The sequence below is a fragment of the Schistocerca nitens genome, chromosome 5 (genome assembly GCF_023898315.1).
Source record: "Schistocerca nitens isolate TAMUIC-IGC-003100 chromosome 5, iqSchNite1.1, whole genome shotgun sequence".
Taxonomy (NCBI): Eukaryota; Metazoa; Arthropoda; class Insecta; order Orthoptera; family Acrididae; genus Schistocerca; species Schistocerca nitens.
In genome coordinates this window covers 321711281-321734211 of record NC_064618.1, presented here as the reverse complement: position 1 = coordinate 321734211, position 22931 = coordinate 321711281, and the positions used below count along the sequence as shown (strand labels likewise).

The following is a 22931-nucleotide window of genomic DNA, read 5'->3' as shown; positions in this document are numbered from 1 at the left end:
AAACGTCGTCGAACTGTTCGTGCAGGTGGTTGTTGTCTTGTAAACGTCGCCATCTGTTGACTCAGGGATCGAGACGTGGCTGCACGATCCGTTACAGCCATGTGGATAAGATGCCTGTCTTCTCGATTGCTAGTGATACGAGGCCTTTGGGATCCAGCACGGCGTTCCGCATTACCCTCCTGAACCCATCGATTCCATATTCTGCTAACAGTCATTGGATCTCGACCAATGCGAGCAGCAATGTCGCAATACGATAAACCACAATCTTGATAGGCTACAATCCGACCTTTATCAAAGTCGGAAATGTGATGGTACGCATTTCTCCTCCTTACACGAGGCATCACAACAACGTTTCACCTTGCAACGCCGGTCAACTGCTGTTTCTGTATGAGAAATTGGTTGGAAACTTTCCTCATGTCAGCACTTTGTAGGTGTCGCCACCGGCGCCAACCTTGTGTGAATGCTCTGAAAAGCTTATCATTTGCATATCACAGCATCTTCTTCCTGTCGGTTAAATTTCGCGTCTGTAGCACGTCATCTTCGTGGTGTAGTCATTTTAATGGCCAGCAGTGTAGTTTGTAGTTTTAGTGTCACATGTGTCATACGTCTGTACTCGAGATTTCCACACTCCTAAACATCCAAAAGTCCACCGTTTCCGCTGTGATAGTGAAGTGGAAACGTGAAGGGACACGTACAGCACAAAAGCGCGAAGGCCGACCTCGTCTGTTGACTGAAAGACCGCCGACAGTTGAAGAGGGTCATAATGTGTAATCGACAGACATCTATCCAGACCACCACACAGGAATTCCAGACTGCATCAGGATCCACAGCAAGTACTATGACAGCTAGACGGTAGGTGAGAAAACGTGGATTTCATGGTCGAGAGGCTGCTCATAAGCCACACATCACGCCAGTGAATGCGAAACGACTCCTCGCTTGATGTAAAAAGCGTAAACATTGGACATTGGAAAAACGTTGAGTGACGAACCACGGTACACAATGTGGCGATCCGATGGCTAAGTGTTGGTATGGCGAATGGCCTGTAAACGTCATCTGCCAGCGTGTGTAGTGCCAACAGTAAAATTCGGAAGGCTGAGGTGTTATGGTGTGGTGGTGTTTTTCATGGAGTGGGCTTTCACCCCTTGTTCTTTTGCGTGGCACTATCACAGCACAGGCCTACATTGATGTTTTTAACCACCCTCTCGCTTCAAACCGTTGAAGAGCGATTCTAGGATGGCGACTGCATCTGTCATCACGATCGAGCACCTGTTCATAATGCACGGTCTTTGGCGGAGTGCTTACACGACAATACCATCCCTGTAATGGACTGGCCTGCACACAGTCCTGACCTGAATCCTATAGAATACCTAAAGAATGTTTTTGAACGCCGACTTCGTGCCGGGTCTCACCGAGTGACATCGATACCTCTTCTCAGGGCAGCACTACGTGAAGAATGGGCCGCCATTCCCCAAGAAACCTCCCAGCACCAGATTGAACGTATATGTCCGCGAGAGTAGAAGCTAAGGCTTAGGGTGGGCCAACACCATATTGAATTCCAGCATTACCGATGGAGGGCGCCACGAACTTGTAAGTCATTTCCAGACAGGTGTCGGGATACTTTTGATCATATATACAGGGTGGTCCATTGATAGTGACCGGGCTAAATATCTCATGAAATAAGCATCAAACGAAAAAACTGCAAAAAACGAAACTCGTCTAACTTGAAGGGGGAAACCAGATGGCGCTATGGTTGGCCCGCTAGATGGCGCTGCCATAGGTCAAACGGATATCAACTGCGTTTATTTAAATACGAAACCCCATTTTTATTACATATTCGTGTAGTACGTATTATTGTTGTTGTGGTCTTCAGTCCTGAGACTGGTTTGATGCAGCTCTCCATGCTACTCTATCCTGTGCAAGCTTCTTCATCTCCCAGTACCTACTGCAACCTACATCCTTCTGAATCTGCTTAGTGTATTGATCTCTTGGCCTCCCTCTACGATTTTTACCCTCCACACTGCCCTCCAATGCTAAATTTGTGATCCCTTGATGCCTCAAAACATGTCCTACCAACCGATCCCTTCTTCTAGTCAAGTTGTGCCACAAACTTCTCTTCTCCCCAATCCTATTCAATACCTCCTCATTAGTTACGTGATCTACCCACCTTATCTTCAGCATTCTTCTGTAGCACCACATTTCGAAAGCTTCTATTCTCTTCTTGTCCAAACTGGTTATCGTCCATGTTTCACTTCCATACATGGCTACACTCCATACAAATACTTTCAGAAACGACTTCCTGACACTTAAATCTATACTCGATGTTAACAAATTTCTCTTCTTCAGAAACGATTTCCTTGCCATTGCCAGTCTACATTTTATATCCTCTCTACTTCTACCATCATCAGTTATTTTGCTCCCTAAATAGCAAAACTCCTTTACTACTTTAAGTGTCTCAGTTCCTAATCTAATCCCCTCAGCATCACCCGGTTTAATTTGACTACATTCCATTATCCTCGTTTTGCTTTTGTTGATGTTCATCTTATATCCTCCTTTCAAGACACTGTCCATTCCGTTCAACTGCTCTTCCAAGTCCTTTGCTGTCTCTGACAGAATTACAATGTCATCGGCGAACCTCAAAGTTTTTACTTCTTCTCCATGAATTTTAATACCTACTCCGAATTTTTCTTTTGTTTCCTTTACTGCTTGCTCAATATACAGATTGAATAACATCGGGGAGAGGCTACAACCCTGTCTCACTCCTTTCCCAACCACTGCTTCCCTTTCATGCCCCTCGACTCTTATAACTGCCATCTGGTTTCTGTACAAATTGTAAATAGCCTTTCGCTCCCTGTATTTTACCCCTGCCACCTTCAGAATTTGAAAGAGAGTATTCCAGTCAACATTGTCAAAAGCTTTCTCTAAGTCTACAAATGCTAGAAACGTAGGTTTGCCTTTCCTTAATCTTTCTTCTAAGATAAGTCGTAAGGTCAGTATTGCCTCACGTGTTCCAGTATTTCTACGGAATCCAAACTGATCTTCCCCGAGGTCCGCTTCTACCAGTTTTTCCATTCGTCTGTAAAGAATTCGCGTTAGTATTTTGCAGCTGTGACTTATTAAACTGATAGTTCGGTAATTTTCACATCTGTCAACACCTGCTTTCTTTGGGATTGGAATTATTATATTCTTCTTGAAGTCTGTGGGTATTTCGCCTGTCTCATACATCTTGCTCACCAGATGGTAGAGTTTTGTCATGACTGGCTCTCCCAAGGCCATCAGTAGTTCTAATGGAATGTTGTCTACTCCCGGGGCCTTGTTTCGACTCAGGTCTTTCATTGCTCTGTCAAACTCTTCACGCAGTATCTTATCTCCCATTTCATCTTCATCTACATCCTCTTCCATTTCCATAATATTGTCCTCAAGTACATCGCCCTTGTATAAACCCTCTATATACTCCTAAAGAAATATGAATGTTTTAGTTGGACCACTTCTTTCGCATTGCGATAGATGGCGCTGTAATAGTCACAAACGTATAAGTACGTGGTATCACGTAACATTCCGCCAGTGCGGACGGTATTTGCTTCGTGATACATTACCCGTGTTAAAATGGACAGTTTACCAATTGCGGAAAAGGTCGATATCGTGTTGATGTATGGCTAATGTGATCAAAATGCCCAGCGGGCGTTTGCTATGTATGCTGCTCGGTATCCTGGACGACATCACCCAAGTGTCCGGAACGTGCCGGCCGTAGTGGCCGAGCGGTTCTAGGCGCTACAGTCTGGAACCGCGCGACCGCTACGGTCGCTGGTTCGAATCCTACCTCGGGCATGGATGTGTGTGATGTCCTTAGGTTAGTCAGGTTTAAGTAGTTCTAAGTTCAAGGGGGCTGATGTCCTCAGATGTTAAGTCCCATAGTGCTCAGAGCCATTTGAACCATTTGTCCGGACCGTCCGCCGGATAGTTACGTTATTTAAGAAAACAGGAAGTGATCAGCCACATGTGAAACTTCAACGACGACCTGCAACAAATGATGATGCCCAAGAAGGTTTTTTAGCTGCTGTCGCCGCTAATCCGCACATCAGTAACAGACAAATTGAGCAAGAATCGGGAATCTCAAAAATGTCGGTGTTGAGAATGCTACATCAACATCGATTGCACGCGTACCATATTTCTATGCACCAGCAGTTGCATGGCGACGATTTTGAACGTCGTGTACAGTTCTGCCACTGGGCACAAGAGAAATTACGGGACGACGACAGATTTTTTGCACGCGTTCTATTTAGTGACGAAGCGTCATTCACCAACAGCGGTAACGTAAACCGGCATAATATGAACTATTGGGCAACGGAAAATCCACAATGGCTACTACAAGTGGAACATCAGCGACATTGGCGGGTTAATATATGGTGCGGCATTATGGGAGGAAGGATAATTGGCCCCATTTTATCGATGGCAATCTAAATGGCGCAATTTATGCTGATTTCCTACGTAATGTTCTACCGATGTTACTACAAGATGTTTCACTGCATGACAGAATGACGATGTACTTCCAACATGATGGATGTCCGGCACATAGCTCGAGTACGGTTGAAGAGGTATTGAATAGCATATTTCATGACAGCTGAATTGGTCGTCGAAGCACGTTCACCGGATCTGACGTCCTCGGATTTCTTTCTGTGGGGAAAGTTGAAGGATATTTGCTATCGTGATCAACCGATAACGCCTGACAACATGCGCCAGCGCATTGTCAATGCATGTGCGAACATTACGGAAGGCGAACTACTCGCTGTTGAGAGGAATGTCGTTACACGTATTGCCAAATGCATTGAGGTCGGACATCATTTTGAGCATTTATTGCATTAATGTGGTATTTACAGGTAATCACGCTGTAACAGAATGTGTTCTCAGAAATGATGTCTTCACAAAGGTACACGTATCACATTGGAACAACCGAAATAAAATGTTCAAACATACCTACGTTCTGTATTTTAATTTAAAAAACCTACCTGTTACCAACTGTTCGTCTAAAATTGTGAGCCATATGTTTGTGGCTATTACAGCGCCATCTGTTACAAAGCGAAAAAGGTGGTCCATCTGAAACATTCATATTTCTTTGCGTACTACACGAATATGTAATAAAAATGGGGGTTCCGATTCCAAAAAACGCAGTTGATATTCGTTTGACCTATGGCAGCGCCATCTAGCGGGCCAGCCATAGCACCATCTGCTTTCCTGCTTCAAGCTAGACAAGTTTTGTTCTTTGTAGTTTCTTCGTTTGACACTTATTTCGTGAGATATTTGGCCCGGACACGATCAATGGACGACCCTATATATATATATATATATATATATATATATATATATATATATATATATATGTGTGTGTGTGTGTGTGTGTGTGATATCGGTGCGGATGGACACGAAATGCTGCAGGTAATGAGAATAATGTGCAAGGGGTGTTACATTAGTAGAGTGTGGATAAGTTGAGACTTCGGGCCTGACGAGAGGCGTGCTAACGGTAGCCAGTGCGGTTCAAATGAGAGCTGCGTCTGAATGGCACTGTGGTCAGCGCATCTACGTATTAACTAGGAGACCTGTGTTCGAATCCCTGTCCGGCATAAATTTTCATCTTTCCCCATTGATTTAAATCAATGCCGACTAGCAACCAACGTCTGTATTTCCTTTGTCTTCTAAAAGCAGTTTCATTGTGCAGGTGTTGGAATTTGTGTGTATAAAACTAAAAAAATAGGAGTTCTAATTGTCTTATTTTTCCACATCTCTTCACAGTACGTTGCTCTGCTTGTGCAGGTGCTGGTGTGCTTGGGCGATGGTTCAGGCGGCTTCTACGCCACGGTGGTGGCAGTGTGCGACTCCAGCGCGGATCAGAAGTGCAGCGCAGAGCAGGCTGCCTGCGTCGCGTCAGCGGACTCTGAGTGCCACTCTTCCCTGCCCGGCGAGGACTTCACGTGCCACGGCATCGGATCCTTCCCTGACCCGTACGACTGCCAGACGTACCACATCTGCACTGAGGTCAACACAGGTTCTCAACCCGAAACGTGCTCCGGAACTACAGCGTACAATCCTCTGCAAGCAGACTGCAGGTGAGCATATATTTTACTGCTCCAAGAATACTTCTCCATCCCAGAATAATTCGCAAGGCTCATTTCGTTGTGAGGAATACCTTCTGTATTCGTTTTTGTGGTCTTTAGTTCGAATATGGGTTTTATAAAAATCTTCAGAGTACTCTTCTTTTCTCTGCAAGCCTTCTCGTCTCCGCATAACTGCTAAAGGCATACTGTATATGGTCTCATACTAAAGTTTTTATCCCCAGACTGGCGATTAACAGATGCCTCAGTGGGTGTTCAATCGTCTGTTCCCTTCTTTTAGGCAGGTTATATACTGCATTTGTTATCTCAATTCAGTTCAGTGCTTCCTCTATAGTTACGTGATGCACCCATCGAATCTGTGGCACTCTTCTCTAGCCTCACATTTCAAAACCCATTAGTCTCCTCTTATTCGAATTCCTTATCGTTGACGTTATTTCCTTACAAGGCTACGCTCCAGACTAATTCCTTCAGAAAAGGCTTCCAAAGTCGGAGAAGTGCAATTGTAAGTTATCTTAGCAAATAAGAGAGATAAGTTTATGCGAATGTGCACCTGTTTCCTCTACTTCTGAGTTGTCTCTTTGTGCATGTATAGTCTCTTTATGAATGTAAGCCGTTGCCTACCAAAAATTCCATTCATAGAAAAGAAATATGTGCATAAGCTAACCGAATGTTTACACTTAAGAACAAATTGTGTTCGAGAGTGAAAAGTAAATCCAACTTTTTTTTTAAGAGCTTCTAAACATTAGTGATAGTAATTGTTTTCGACGCTGTCAATCGACCCTGTGAGATTGAAATATCATATTTGCTGTATGTGGTTTATCTGTGCCGCAAGTGAAAGCCCTGTGCTACTGCTCTTGAGAAGCAAGAAGAAAATGTGTGTCCCAAATTCTGAGTTGCTGCTAACTACAGAGAATAGAGCTAGTGCAATACGATCTCTTAAACACATGCACTGCAAACTTGTTTCTTGTAAAATTTATCCCTCATAAAAAGGAATGTTGATCAGGTAATGGGAGCTTCATAATGACGTAGGATAATCTGAGTTACTCCCTAGACAAAAATTCTTCTCAAGAAACAGTATAAAAAAAGAAAACCATATCATAAAAATTTCTTGCCTCTATTCCATTCATACAAGTCCACCATGAAGGCTTAGTAAGCTGTAAGAAAATATTTCATTACAAATTACAATAACTAAATACCAACACAGGAAAAATAGGAAAATGTAACACAACGTGAAAATTCATTCTTTCAAATCCATTAACACTGACCATAAAAAAGATTTTAAAAATAGCGAGAAATTCGTTATTTGGATGTCTGCGTTGAATTTTCCGTTTGGAATAATAGTATCTTCCATCACATCAGTAAAATAATCCTCAAGAGCATCAAGTTCTCCGTCCTTTCTGTACAGGCTCACTGCCACGACAAACCCGCTACAACTCCCCATCTCCTCTCCTCGCGATCAACACTTAATACCCGCTCATCTTCGCAGACACACACACCTCTCGCAGTCACTGCATATGTTGTGAAGCCATCGTACAACTGTCACACGAAACGGAACCGGGAATATTCCGCCAGGAGTTGTCAAATGTGTGATAATTGTGACACATTATCTCGTTATCAAGTGTTGTAAAAAAAAGAAACGGTTACGTTGAGAGTCGGTAACCGTTATCTCCCGAGGAGCCAAGTGTTACGTCCTCACTGATAATGATAAGTGGGTGGAAGATGGCCAGAGGGTCTCTTGTCGTAGTAATCTGGACAGACAAGGAAAAGATTAGTTGACACTTGTTCACTTTCATTAAAAATATTGTACTTAACTTGTGGTTGAAGAAGTACTACACTTTTGACAACTTGTGGCAGCCGTGGTTAGCTATAAGCAGAGGATTGAATCGGGAGTGCAGATATGTGCACTAAATGTTTGTCGGTAGTTGTAAAGTTCGGCACCAACTAGCGACAGGGAAATAAACTCCACTAGAAGTAATCTTGAACTAGCAGACTGGAGCCCAGGTGCCCGCCGCTTACAACACCGTCCTGGCTCTTTTCATTGGTTTACGGACTGAAGTCTCTTCATTGGTGGCGATGTGAAAAGCGCCGCTCGCGGCTCCGGCAGTATCGATAAGTTACGCTACTACAGAAACCAACCAATGAACCGCGATACTACACGTACTCTCGAACATACGAAAATATTTATATCGTCCTGCAGTATAACATACCCAAAAGCGTCTGTGCCGTTAGGCTTCTTCAAAAGTAAAAACCCAGGAGCAAATAAGCATTGTCGAATATAAAAGTCTTCCTAGAAGATGTCTTGTTGGCGTGTTATGCACTCAAAGTATAGCTGCAAACTGAAGGCAGCCAGTTTCATCCACCATAGTATCTGATAACGGGATAGGGTAATCCCGAAACGTCTTGTCGTAAAAATATCACGCATTTGACAACTGGTGGCGTAACATTCTCAATATCGAAATACATGCAAGTTTTAGAAGGATGTGTATTACCATGCGTTTGAGCTCTTTACGCAACAGAGAACATTCCTCTCATTCTTTTCAGGTGCGATAATGCTGCAACTATTGCAGTAGGAAGAATTGGCCATGTACGGAAGCCATGTCAAGGGGTAGGCTCTGATTCGCGGAGAAGACGGCTGTGTCGCTCCTTCCCAGGACCTTATTGTGTTTAATGAACTATATGAATATGTACCTCCCCCCATGAACCATGGACCTTGCTGTTGGTGGGGAGGCTTGCGTGCCTCAGCGATACAGATGGCCGTACCGTAGGTGCAACCACAACGGAGGGGTATCTGTTGAGAGGCCAGACAAACATGTGGTTCCTGAAGAGGGGCAGCAGCCTTTTCAGTAGTTGCAGGGGCAACAGTCTGGATGATTGACTGATCTGGCCTTGTAACATTAACCAAAACGGCCTTGCTGTGCTGGTACTGCGAACGGCTGAAAGCAAGGGGAAACTACAGCCGTAATTTTTCCCGAGGACATGCAGCTCTACTGTATGATTAAATGATGATGGCGTCCTCTTGGGTAAAATATTCCGGAGGTAAAATAGTCCCCCATTCGGATCTCCGGGCGGGGACTACTCAAGAGGACATCGTTATCAGGAGAAAGAAAACTGGCGTTCTACGGATCGGAGCGTGGAATGTCAGATCACTTAATCGGGCAGGTAGGTTAGAAAATTTGAAAAGGGAAATGGATAGGTTAAAGTTAGATATAGTGGGAATTAGTGAAGTTCGGTGGCAGGAGGAACAAGACTTTTGGTCAGGTGATTACAGGGTTATAAATACAAAATCAAATAGGGGTAATGCAGGAGTAGGTTTAATAATGAATAAAAAAATAGGAGTGCGGGTTAGCTACTACAAACAGCATAGTGAACGCATTATTGTGGCCAAGATAGACACAAAGCCCATGCCTACTACAGTAGTACAAGTTTATATGCCAACTAGCTCTGCAGATGATGAAGAAATAGATGAAATGTATGACGAGATAAAAGAAATTATTCAGGTAGTGAAGGGAGACGAAAATTTAATAGTCATGGGTGACTGGATTTCATCAGTAGGAAAAGGGAGAGAAGGAAACATAGTAGGTGAATATGGATTGGGGGGAAGGAATGAAAGAGGAAGCCGCCTTGTAGAATTTTGCACAGAGCATAGCTTAATCATAGCTAACACTTGGTTCAAGAATCATGAAAGGAGGCTGTATACATGGAAGAAGCCTGGAGATACTGACAGGTTTCAGATAGATTATATAATGGTAAGACAGAGATTTAGGAACCAGGTTTTAAATTGTAAGACATTTCCTGGGGCAGATGTGGATTCTGACCACAATCTATTGGTTATGAACTGCAGATTGAAACTGAAGAAACTGCAAAAAGGTGGGAATTTAAGGAGATGGGACCTGAATAAACTGAAAGAACCAGAGGTTGTAGAGAGTTTCAGGGAGAGCATAAGGGAACAATTGACAGGAATGGGGGAAAGAAATACAGTAGAAGAAGAATGGGTAGCTCTGAGGGATGAAGTGGTGAAGGCAGCAGATGATCAAGTAGGTAAAAAGACGAGGGCTAATAGAAATCCTTGGGTAACAGAAGAAATATTGAATTTAATTGATGAAAGGAGAAAATATAAAAATGCATTAAATGAAGCAGGCAAAAAGGAATACAAACGTCTCAAAAATGAAATCGACAGGAAGTGCAAAATGGCTAAGCAGGGATGGCTAGAGGACAAATGTAAGGATGTAGAGGCTTGTCTCACTAGGGGTAAGATAGATACTGCCTACAGGAAAATTAAAGAGACCTTTGGAGAGAAGAGAACCACTTGTATGAATATCAAGAGCTCAGATGGCAACCCAGTTCTAAGCAAAGAAGGGAAAGCAGAAAGGTGGAAGGAATATATAGAGGGTTTATACAAGGGCGATGTACTTGAGGACAATATTATGGAAATGGAAGAGGATGTAGATGAAGACGAAATGGGAGATAAGATACTGCGTGAAGAGTTTGACAGAGCACTGAAAGACCTGAGTCGAAACAAGGCCCCGGGAGTAGACAACATTCCATTAGAACTACTGATAGCCTCGGGAGAGCCAGTCATGACAAAACTCTACCATCTGGTGAGCACGATGTATGAGACAGGCGAAATACCCTCAGACTTCAAGAAGATTATAATAATTCCAATCCCAAAGAAAGCAGGTGTTGACAGATGTGAAAATTACCGAACTATCAGTTTAATAAGTCACAGCTGCAAAATACTAACGCGAATTCTTTACAGACGAATGGAAAAACTGGTAGAAGCGGACCTCGGGGAAGATCAGTTTGGATGCCGTAGAAATGTTGGAACACGTGAGGCAATACTGACCTTACGACTTATCTTGGAAGAAAGATTAAGAAAAGGCAAACCTACGTTTCTAGCATTTGTAGACTTAGAGAAAGCTTTTGACAATGTTGACTGGAATACTCTCTTTCAAATTCTGAAGGTGGCAGGGGTAAAATACAGGGAGCGAAAGGCTATTTACAATTTGTACAGAAACCAGATGGCAGTTATAAGAGTCGAGGGGCATGAAAGGGAAGCAGTGGTTGGGAAAGGAGTGAGACAGGGTTGTAGCCTCTCCCCGATGTTATTCAATCTGTATATTGAGCAAGCAGTAAAGGAAACAAAAGAAAAATTCGGAGTAGGTATTAAAATTCATGGAGAAGAAGTAAAAACTTTGAGGTTCGCCGATGACATTGTAATTCTGTCAGAGAACGGAATGGACAGTGTCTTGAAAGGAGGATATAAGATGAACATCAACAAAAGCAAAACAAGGATAATGGAATGTGGTCGAATTAAGTCGGGTGATGCTGAGGGAATTAGATTAGGAAATGAGACACTTAAAGTAGTAAAGGAGTTTTGCTATTTAGGGAGTAAAATAACCGATGATGGTCGAAGTAGAGAGGATATAAAATGTAGACTGGCAATGGCAAGGAAAGCGTTTCTGAAGAAGAGAAATTTGTTAATATCGAGTATAGATTTAGGTGTCAGGAAGTCGTTTCTGAAAGTATTTGTATGGAGTGTAGCCATGTATGGAAGTGAGACATGGACGATAACTAGTTTGGACAAGAAGAGAATAGAAGCTTTCGAAATGTGGTGCTACAGAAGAATGCTGAAGATAAGGTGGGTAGATCACGTAACTAATGAGGAGGTATTGAATAGGATTGGGGAGAAGAGAAGTTTGTGGCACAACTTGACTAGAAGAAGGGATCGGTTGGTAGGACATGTTTTGAGGCATCAAGGGATCACAAATTTAGCATTGGAGGGCAGCGTGGAGGGTAAAAATCGTAGAGGGAGACCAAGAGATGAATACACTAAGCAGATTCAGAAGGATGTAGGTTGCAGTAGGTACTGGGAGATGAAGAAGCTTGCACAGGATAGAGTAGCATGGAGAGCTGCATCAAACCAGTCTCAGGACTGAAGACCACAACAACAACAACATGAATATGTAAATTATTGGTTGCTGCTGTTTTTGCAAGGGGCCCTACTTTCCATTCACATATAATAAGAGTATGCTAAAAAGAAATTTTATTGGTCATAGAAACTGTAGTAGTTGGAAGCAGGACACTATAACAGCTCGTTCGGATGTAAACTAATTCAAAGCAGGTACTTGTGCGCTGCCCACTTCCCTACATTAGCCCATCTCGCTGGGGTGTTCCCATACAAGAGACTGCACACATTTACCACTTTACTCGAGAGTGATACTCCAACTGGTACTAGTTCTAAACCACTTGCAGCTCTCCAAAGCGAGCAAGCGGTCCTTTTAGTGGGGATCATTAATATATTTTTTCCGTCACCTCACATAGAAGTGAATAGAATTCTTATACTCTTGGTGACGTGTACGTCAATGGAATGGAATCAGTGGCACGTTTAAACTTATGAGTTTCCCTGTATATTGTGCCTGGGTAGCTAACTCGGTAGAATATTTCACCTGAAAGGCTCCTGTCACATTTCGCGAAGACGGATCTCTTATTTCAGTTCTTCTTGAGACTCCACTTGGTGATGTGTTGTGTGTTGTATTATGTGTTGCACCTAGATGGAACCAACGATTTCTTTCATTTCATCAAATGATATTTTTTTGTTGATATAAAGGTCATATCAGAGCTAATATTTACGAAAAAGCATTCCTCTTTCAGTGGCCTGTGTTGGGTATTTTCTGACAAGGCACCACTTATTTCCATTTACCTTGTACGCATAATTTGAAGATATAGCTCTTCTCTAGTCATTGGCGATTATTCCCTGTTAGGGACCATGTACCATCATGTGTCATTTCCTGTTACTACATTACTGACATATTCCGATCAAGTCTAATACAAGAAATATCATTAAAGTAAACGTTGTGGCGGTTGTGATCTCCATCCCAAAGACTGTTTGATGCAGTTCTCGAACTTAGTCTATCCTTTGCAAGTATTCGAACGTTCACACAGGTTGCCAAAATACTGTGCCCAATGGACGCTATGGTCCGGCAGCACACTCGTGGACTGTTCAATAAGTTATAACATTGCTCCAGTTTTGGTGAGATGTTTTCTGTCGCATACATTCTACATAAGACTCTGGAAGTTCTTTTTGCAGTCCTTGGCGCTATTCCACTCTTCATTGCTCGGAAAGTTTTATATACCTAATCTGACATTACTTTATAAATGTTCTTGTCTCTATAAAGTGTTTAAAGGTATTAAGTATAATTTGCATTTGAAGTAAAGTACATGTACGCACCATATCTGAAATGTACATTATGTCGAAATTTGCTTCATATTTGTTAACTCCGCATATGGTCAATCAATTGTGACCTGCCCCTCTTCTGCTACATGCAGAGCAATCGAAACTGTAGATAATCCATAGATTAAGAAAGGTATTTCATTAATTTAACCACCGCCTATGCAAAAAAATGAACTGTCTTGTTAACATATTTGAGGTTAAATGCGTATATCAGCACCGAGATCGTTGAAGGCGACTTTCTGACTTACAGTACAGGGCTACGGCAAAAGAAACCACGAGGTTACGGTTATATAGTGCGCGAAATCAACTACACAACACGTTGTTATTTAACACTGTCATACTGGAAGATAGGTGATTTGTTATGTTAAAGTGTGTGGATAAAAATCCTATGTCAGAATCGCTAAAATTTCTTTATCGATTACCAGCTTCATCTCACTGACGAGCCATCTCCGTAGCAATAAAAATTATTACTTAATTCAATGTGTAAACCGTAAGGAATTGCACATTGTCATAATATATTGATCTGAATCGCTCTTGTAATCATGTACACAGCAAAGTAGGTCGGCGCGATTACATAATTTAAAACGTTAGCCGTATCCACAAATTTTAAAATAAACAACAGATATTATGTTTACTTAATAATGCATAGCTGTAGGTATGCTACATGATTTAAGCATATCCAATCGAGATATGAAGATTGTGGTTTAACGTTTCGTCGACGACGAGGTTAGAGATGGTGCAGATCGTCGGTATGGAATAAAATGGGGAGGAACACTCCTACCATTGGCCTAAACCAATTTAGAGAGAGCATGGAAAATTTATAAATGGATGGCTGACGTGGCACTGAACACCGATTCTTCCGAACGCAGTTCCACTGTCTTTAATACTGTGCTATCTCGCTTGATATAAATAAGGTATAATGTCAGGAGATGATGGTATATGCGTGAAAATTATAAAACAAAACGAACTTACAAAATTATTCACAGTATGTTTGCGGAGTTAGACAATTTACCAAAAATACGCAACGACAGCACAGGAAAAAACTTAGACTTTCAATCAAACGAAGAAGCTCGCTTTAGGAATTGATTCAGCTGAGCGGCTATAACCATTTTTGGGCCACTTCAGTAGAATGCGTGGTAAGCGGGTTGATAAGATGACGACGAAGTGATTCCTAAATGAATAGCATGAATCCTTTCCAGGTCTAAATTTTTTTGAGGTGTAATGGTGCGTTTACTGCAATATCCGCCAAACCTAAAAGAAACTGCAATTTCGCAGCCTCTGACTTATGCTTCTGATGTGATGCGGTCGGCAATTCTTTTAAATCAAATCTTGCTTTATGTTGACAGCCTGACGACATCCGACCGAGTCTGCACAGAAGGCCCCATCACGCCTTGTACGCAGCTGGGACAGGTGGGTATTGTCCCAGAGAACCCAGCCATCTACTACATCTGCATACAGAAGGGAGATGGCATGTCTCCGGAAATGTACAGGTGTCCTGGCAGCCAGACCTTCAACGTTACCACTGCTGCGTAAGTATCCATAGCAATGAAGAGACCGAAACGTAGACCCTTGGTATTCAGTTTGGCGTTAAACATAATTTTCGTGTACTGTCGAAGTCCATAAAATCTGCAATGTAAACATTCGGTCACTCATTGGCGTATTTCTGGGCAATGTTACAATCGATCTTTTTCCATTTGTCAAAAATGGCTCTAAGCACTATGGGACTTAACATCTGAGGTCATCAGTCCCCTATACTTAGAACTATTAAACGTAACTAACCTAAGGACACCACCCACATCCATGCCCGAGGCAAGATTCGAATCTGTGACCGTAGCAGCAGCGCGGTTCCAGACTGAAGCGCCTAGAACCGTTCGGCCACAGTTCATTTGTCGGTAGAGAGGGTTTTAGAGGCGAGGATCAACCAGCTTGACTATATCCATTCATTGGGGAGCCATCCCAAAATCATTGACGGAAGTCACGCGTAAGCTACGAACAGAATTAAAATCATCCGGAAAGTTTCCTTCGTAATATTGGTTATGGCCCTTACTGCTCAATATACACGGAGGTGATAAAACCCTTGAGGTACTTCCTAATATGCTCGGTGTAGCGCAGCAGTTCGACTTGGCATGGACTCAACAAGTCGTTGGAAGTCCCCTTCAAGAAAATTGAGCCTTACTGTGTCTACATTATAGCCGTCCATACTCACAAAAGTGTTGCCAGTGCAAGATATTGTGCACGAACTGACCTCTCGATTATGTCCCACAAATGTTCGACGGGTGGCCAAATCATTACCCAAACTATCCAGAGTGTTCTTCAAAATAATCGCAAACAACTGTGTTTCCGTGACATGGCGCACTGCCGTCCATAAAAATTCCATCGTTGTTTGGGACCACGAAGACCATGAGTGGTTGCAAATGGTCTCCAAGTAGCTGAACATAGCTGTTTGCAGCCAGTGATCAGTTCATTTGGACCAGAAGATCCGGTCTAATCCATGAAAACACAGCCCACACCATTATGGAGCCACTGACAGCATGCACAATGTCTTGTTCCTAACCTGGGTCCATGGCTTCGCGGGGTCTGCGCCACACGCGGACCATACCATCAGCTCTTACCAGTTGAACTTCGCGCTCATCTGACCAGATCACAGTTTTCCAGTCGTCTGGGGTCCAACCGATAAGGTCACAAGCCCAATAAAGGAGATGCAGACGATGTCTTGCTGCTGGCAAAGGCACTCGCGTATCGTCTGCTGTAGTAGTCCATTAAAGCCAAACTTGGCCGCACTGTCTTAACGAATACGTTCGTTGTGCGTCCTACCTTGTCTCTTAGCACTGCCTACTCCACACAAACGCTGCTGCTTTAGGTGTTAAATAAAGGCCGTCGGTCACTACGTTGTTCGTGGTGAGAAGTAATGCCTGAAATTTGATATTCTCGGCCCACTCTTGACGCTGTGGATCTCGGAATATTGAATTTCCTAACGATTTTCGAAGTGGTACGTTCCTTACGTCTAACTCCTACTACCATTCCTCATTTAAAGTATGTTAATTCACGTCGTGCAGCCATAATCACGTCGGAAACCTTATCACGTGAATCACCTGAGTACAAATGACAGTTCTGCCAGTGAACTTTTCTTTTATACCTTGTGTACGCGATACTACCACCATCTGTGTACGGGCTTATCGCTATCGCATGATTTTTGTTACACCAGTGTACACTGTGTGGAAGAAACTGAAGCACCCAGTAGGGAAGTAGAAAATCAAATTAAACATGAAAGGTTGATAGGGTATGTGATGTTATTTCGGTGATTTCAAAATCGTGTCAGGGCTATAAGGAACTTGGCAGTTTCACGCAAACTGCTGTCAAATTCTGGCTTGCGTTCATTCATTGGTCCGTTGGAGCAAGGCGCCATAAAGGCCGAGAGCAAGCTGGCCAACAGTCTTGATATCGTGTGTACTGGCACTGGGACAGACGTCGAATTCTTCCCTCAAATGCTGTGTGGAGGACGAACCTGGGAATATGACCATGGGAATACCTGAACATCACGCAGTAAATTGATATAAACGCATCCTCAGTGTGGACATTCATTGTCCTGTTGAAAAGTGGCACCAAGATACTGTCATTTGATAGGTAAACACAGGAGGATGCAGGATATGCATGTCGTACTACTGTGCCGTCAGAGTTCCCTCAGTTACCACCAGCCGTGTTCTGAAGTCATACCAAATGGCTTCCCACAGCATGAAGCCAAGTGTAGCTCTCTTTCGAAGAGTGAGCTCTCTCCTGAGATGGCAGCCATACTCGCAGACGATGGACCTCCGGGATATTGTGAAACCGCGGTATATCGTTGCACACTATGCTTGACGATCTCTGCGCCACTACATACGCAGCCGTTTGTGTTTAGTGCTAACGGCAGCGGACGCATGGGACGCTAATTCCCTCATATGGCTGCTGCCAGTCTCTCATCAGTTGGGCGGCTGAGACACAGTGTAGCAGGGAATCTATTATTTGTTCTCTGACGGTAGGCACAGATGTGAAATGGTTGCGATGCAGTCTGTGCACAATACGGCGATCTTCCCTGCTGGTGGTCACATGTTGTCTACCGAGATCTTGCAGGTGAGTATCCCTGCGCCCACGTTCCTATGCAGTCCAATGTCGGGTCACTGTCATATCCGAATGTCGCACAAATCTGGATACCGCATGATCGAACAGGCCGGCCAACCGGAGACCCACAATGAGGTCCCTTTGAACTCTCTCAGGTTATGATAAAGCTGTCTCATCCGAATAGGTTGCATCTCCGTTTCGTTCATAGTCATCCCTCTGTTTCTGACGCTGTTCGTGCCCTTTATAAAACTTACCATGTCTGACTACAGCGCTAAAGATGAACTACACTAATGCCTTGTGGTGCCCTCTCACACAGATTTGCAACGTTGATCAGTTACATTCCATCCGATGACGTGCAACGATCACGAAGTTACGTTGACACCTGACGAAGTCTTCTGTGAGCTTCACCTGTTGCGTCATACAGTGCTCCTCCGCTGACAGAGGTCATTTGTATAGTTCTTAAACGTCATCTAATGAGTGATATCGTAGTTTAGTTGTTATTTCAGATACTATATTTGTTGCAGTAGAATGTGATATTACTGTTGAATTATTTTTAATTTTGTCTGCCATTTCCGGCCAGAGTGGCCGAGCGGTTCTAGGCGCTACAGTCTGGAACCGCGCGACCGGTACGGTCGCAGGTTCGAATCCTGCCTCGGGCATGGATGTGTGTGCTGTCCTTAGGTTAGTTAGGTTTAAGTAGTTCTAGGCTCTAGGGGACTGATGACCTTAGAAGTTAAGTCCCATAGTGCTCAGAGCCATTTTTTTTTTTTTGTCTGCCATCGTATTGTGGGTGGCTACGTATTTCCGAAAGGTGCAGAGTGGTATTGTATTTATCGGACTGATGGTTAGCAGCGTTATTTATTTTTTAATTGATCTCTGGAAAACAAATCTTATAAATATTGAAGGCTCTATGCGCAGAACAACCAACTCGCTAGATATTTTGCCATCCCCCTCAATGCGAAATTTCCACACGATATTTAAGTATGTGCACCTTTACCTACATAATAAGAAGAGTAAATTTTAAATATTCTCACACTTTTAATTATAAATCTTGTAACTCTTGTATAGTACAGTGGTGGGTTGCTGAGCACAGAATGTCTTCCTTCCTATCTTACCGATATCAGAGACGACATTGAGTTAGTATATTTCGTATTGTATTACGAGAAGTAATTGACATATATATTGCGGCTTTGTAAAAACTGCGTGCCATGAGCGTCTTTGACTGTCACTGATATAAATTACTACTCTGACCTCGGGCGACGCGAGCAACAAATCCTCAAACAAATTAAAAAGTGTTTCTGATATTATAATAATTGTTATTCTGTTTCCTGTAATTCTTCCCTCCTGTCTCTCCTTGTGTGTGTGTTTTCTTTTTTATTTGCTTCATCCTTCAAGCACTTCTGTTGACAAATTAGATTAACATAGGCTCTAGATCAGTGGCACCCTATCTTTCTGAGATCCCTGAGTACCATCAGATATTAACTAGGATCATCCGTCCCCCCCCCCTCCCCCTCCCTTCATCCACCTAACTTTAGAATCTAAAAGAATTTTCTTTGAACATTTTCATCTTTAAAAGATAAATGATGTTTAGTTTGTGTAGGTGTTAATCTAATGAGTCAGTGAGAATGATGTAGGACATAACGAGTGCTACTAACAAATTATCAGAAAAGGAAGCTAACTATCGGCATATGCACTTATTACAAAACAAGCTTCCTCTGCACCATTCCTCTACCTAGCGGCACTTACTTTACTCACACCCTGTTACCTCACTTAAAATCAACCACATTAAAATGTATACTCTGTACGTAGGCAACTGTTGGTAAATCAGTTGATTTCTGGATTCCTTACTTCTGAATTGTCAGAAAAAGGAAGACGTCAGGTTTCGAATGTTTTGTGTCACTAACATTAATAATAATCATAATAATAATAATCATAATATAGTGGAAGGTCTGCAACAATGTAGTAGCCATTGCATAGTTACTGTTGTGTTGTCAATTAGTTCGTTTATTGTTGCGCAGTGAGTAATGAAGCAACTTGTAATCTATTGCGGAGAGTATCTATAGCATGGAGAAGACAGTTTCATGAGATATTTAAGAATATGTGATGTATATGTCTTAATTTTACTGTCAAAGATGCATGATACAAAGTACATGTGTACTGGGTGGACAAGGTGTGGAAGATGTTCATACACTCGTTTCGCAAGCTGTAACTACTACCATATTATGCGTTAATCCCAGTATTTGAAATAATGTAATTATTTGTAACTTATGTATTCTGTATCGGGGTCTTACGAAATTGAGATAACTGTAATGATCTTCAAAAATTATTTAGATCGATGATTTATACAAAATTGAGGCTCTTTATTTATACGTTTCAGAAAATTATAGCTTACCCCTCATGGAGTAATTACCACCAGGTTTTAAATCACTGCACTGGATCGAAATAAAGTGGCGGAGAAATTTAGTATTACGTATAGAGTAGTCTCTGTTTTCGACTATCTGCACAGAACGGTATAGGCGCTCCTTCTCGTTGCGTACATATTGGAGGTGGCGAACGGTATAAGCTGAGGCCACGTCATGAGAGAATTGGTGCAAAGTCACCATACAGTGAAAGCATACGGGAAGAGTCCCATCCACCTCTCAACAGAACAAAAAGCTGTGTAACGAGCCCAAAAAAAGTGTGAAAGGGTTTTAAGTTTAAGTAAGCGATCGTCTCATAATTTGAACGAGCGTGTAATGTGTTATGGGGTACCAGACAGCACGATGTAGAAGCGAGATACATTTACGAGAAAGGTCGCTTGGAACCTCTCGCCCGACTGCTCCGTTACTTTTGTACTATGAGTAGTCGTCATACAATTCTATCACATCTAGAACTATGTTATTATTTTTTTAAATGGTTCCTTTATGGACAAAGAAATCCCAACGTCACATTACCGCCAGATGGGCAAAAACAGTACGGCTCACCCCCTTTATAAAGTGTAGTACGTGCAGCATTCCGCTTTCTACATCTGAAGGGAAACAGCGCAGCAACAATACTAGTCTGAGTTTGTTCCAATGTACAACAGAGTTGTACCATCGTACGGCGCCGGACTTGACGAATACGCTCCCATTGCAGTCGAGCAAGTGCGGATGACCACCTGTCTGTGAAAAACAGGGAATCAAAAGAGAAGTGGACACCTTGATGCTCGAATCAGACATCTATCAATTTATAACGTAATATGTGACATTCTGAATGACAAAAGTCCATCAGAGACCTCCCTTTGTCCGTCGATCAAACCATTCGCTTGGCTATATGTCCTGCGTTCCTCCATTTTCAATACAGATACAAATATGTTTTCTACTTGAGTCTGCTTTGTCACACATTTATTTGTTTTCTACCTCTCCTAGCAATTCTTATCAAACATCTGCCTTTTTCTCGCTGAATAACTATCGTGTTTCGCTTATACAAGCAAAAACTGGTAGTATGTATTGATTGTAATATTTCCATATCAGCACACAGGGATCTCAGAATTGAAACTGTTTGCCAAAATCACGCAAAGCCATTTTATTCTTCTGTTTATTTCTTTGGCTCTTATTCACCTGAATAAATATTCTCTTATCTATGTGTTGATTATTCGTTAATTCACTCCCATTGTAAATGATTTCCACGGCTTTTTTCTAAGCACATTCTCACATGTCAGCCCCAAATTTATGTAGTGTTCGTATCTCGAGTGATCATCCAGCTGTTTTGACCAACGTATGTTGTGCGAAGAGATTAACCATCTTCGACACCGAGGGCAGACTACAGTAAATCAATTCAATACTTACGCAGAGATGACAGGTCGCGAGCAGGGTAACAGTAGCGTGGGAAGCTGTATCAACAGTTCTTCTTCGGAATGAAGACCGTCACAGCAACGTGAACAGCAACACGCTTTCGTTTTCAGTAAGAAGACTTCTATAGCATACACGGGCGATCAAATTAGGACTTCGTGCTAGGTAGTCTCGCCTAACACCATGTGTACACGTGGTACTCAGCAGAGGGTTCAAATCCGTATGAGGTTATAGAGATTTACAATTCCCACGGTTTCCTGTCATCAGTTAACGTGAACACTGGGTTGACTGCGCTGACAAACCACATTCGATAAGGTTATTCGTTTCTTTTCATCTGCAGACGTGTTTCACCTTCAATGATCTCGAACAGCTTAAAGCAGAGATTCGGGACCCGTGTCCCGTTACCACTAACGGAGTGATTACGTCATCGACTTCCCATATACATTAGTTTGTAGAATTGAGATGGAGTATAAAATTGTTTACGTAAAATAATAAATTTTCTTGTTGGTTCTAATAACAAAAAGTTTTTCATAATCACACGAGAACTTGATTAGTATTTTAATTGTGTTTGTGCTACTGCCTATGTACCGCTTCCGTTCATCCAATCTTACACTTAATGTTCCACGCCATGGTCACAACAGGCATAAACTTTTATTATTAATTCAAGGTGACATACGAGATTCTAGGAAAATTATAGCAGACGATTAGGTGAATGTTTTACTGCGTCGTTAATACTCAGTGCTTCTCTGCAGAGACGTAGAAGCAGCTGTAGTTTTGTCTTGAGATTAAAATTAAATAATTATCTATTCTTCCGATGCAACAATTTTATTTTCGTTTCTTGAGAACGAATGTGTCCCCTAATTGTTTTTGGTATCTTCACTAGTGTACAATGGAAATAATTATTATAATTATGAGTCGTTAAGTTATTGTATTAAGTGCCTTATAGAAGCATTCTTTATAATTCGAGAATGTAACTTAATTTTATTGTTCCTATCTTTTATGCGCGTTCATTGCCCCTTCTGTTATCATTTCTAGACACAAACTTCTTTGTCTAAATGTTTTTTTTTTGTTTTTATGCTGCATTATGCTATGTTTCTAATAGTGAACTTGACACTACTGTAGACACAAAACAGTTCTGTACCAGCAACTTTCACGTTATATTTAGGATAACTATATTATGATCTTTCTTTTTTCTGTTCATATTGTATACCGAGATATAATGCATAACTAAACTCAATTCACGAGCGATTGAATAATGTAAGAAATACATTGTCGCAGTGAAAAAAGAATATTTGCCTCTATTTCAGAAAACGCAGCAAATATATACTGAATCGCATTTGAAACGTTAGGGGTGTTATGACTCTGGCGTCGATGTAGGTAGTATGTAATTGAGCTTTTGAAACGTTAGTGGTGTTATGACTGTCGCGTCGATGTATATACACTCCTGGAAATTGAAATAAGAACACCGTGAATTCATTGTCCCAGGAAGGTGAAACTTTATTGACACATTCCTGGGGTCAGATACATCACATGATCACACTGACAGAACCACAGGCACATAGACACAGGCAACAGAGCATGCACAATGTCGGCACTAGTGCAGTGTATATCCACCTTTCGCAGCAATGCAGGCTGCTATTCTCCCATGGAGACGATCGTAGAGATGCTGGATGTAGTCCTGTGGAACGGCTT

The 22931-nt window shown here is 42.2% G+C and overlaps 1 protein-coding gene across 1 annotated transcript in view; it reads left to right on the top strand.

The window, feature by feature from the left end:
• LOC126259954 (uncharacterized) overlaps positions 1–22931 on the top strand; it is a 44205-nt gene that overhangs the window by 19575 nt on the left and 1699 nt on the right. The window contains exons 3-4 of the mRNA XM_049957064.1: positions 5806–6098; positions 14682–14864. Coding sequence (XP_049813021.1) covers positions 5806–6098; positions 14682–14864 — 476 coding nt within the window. The remainder of the gene's footprint in view (positions 1–5805; positions 6099–14681; positions 14865–22931) is intronic.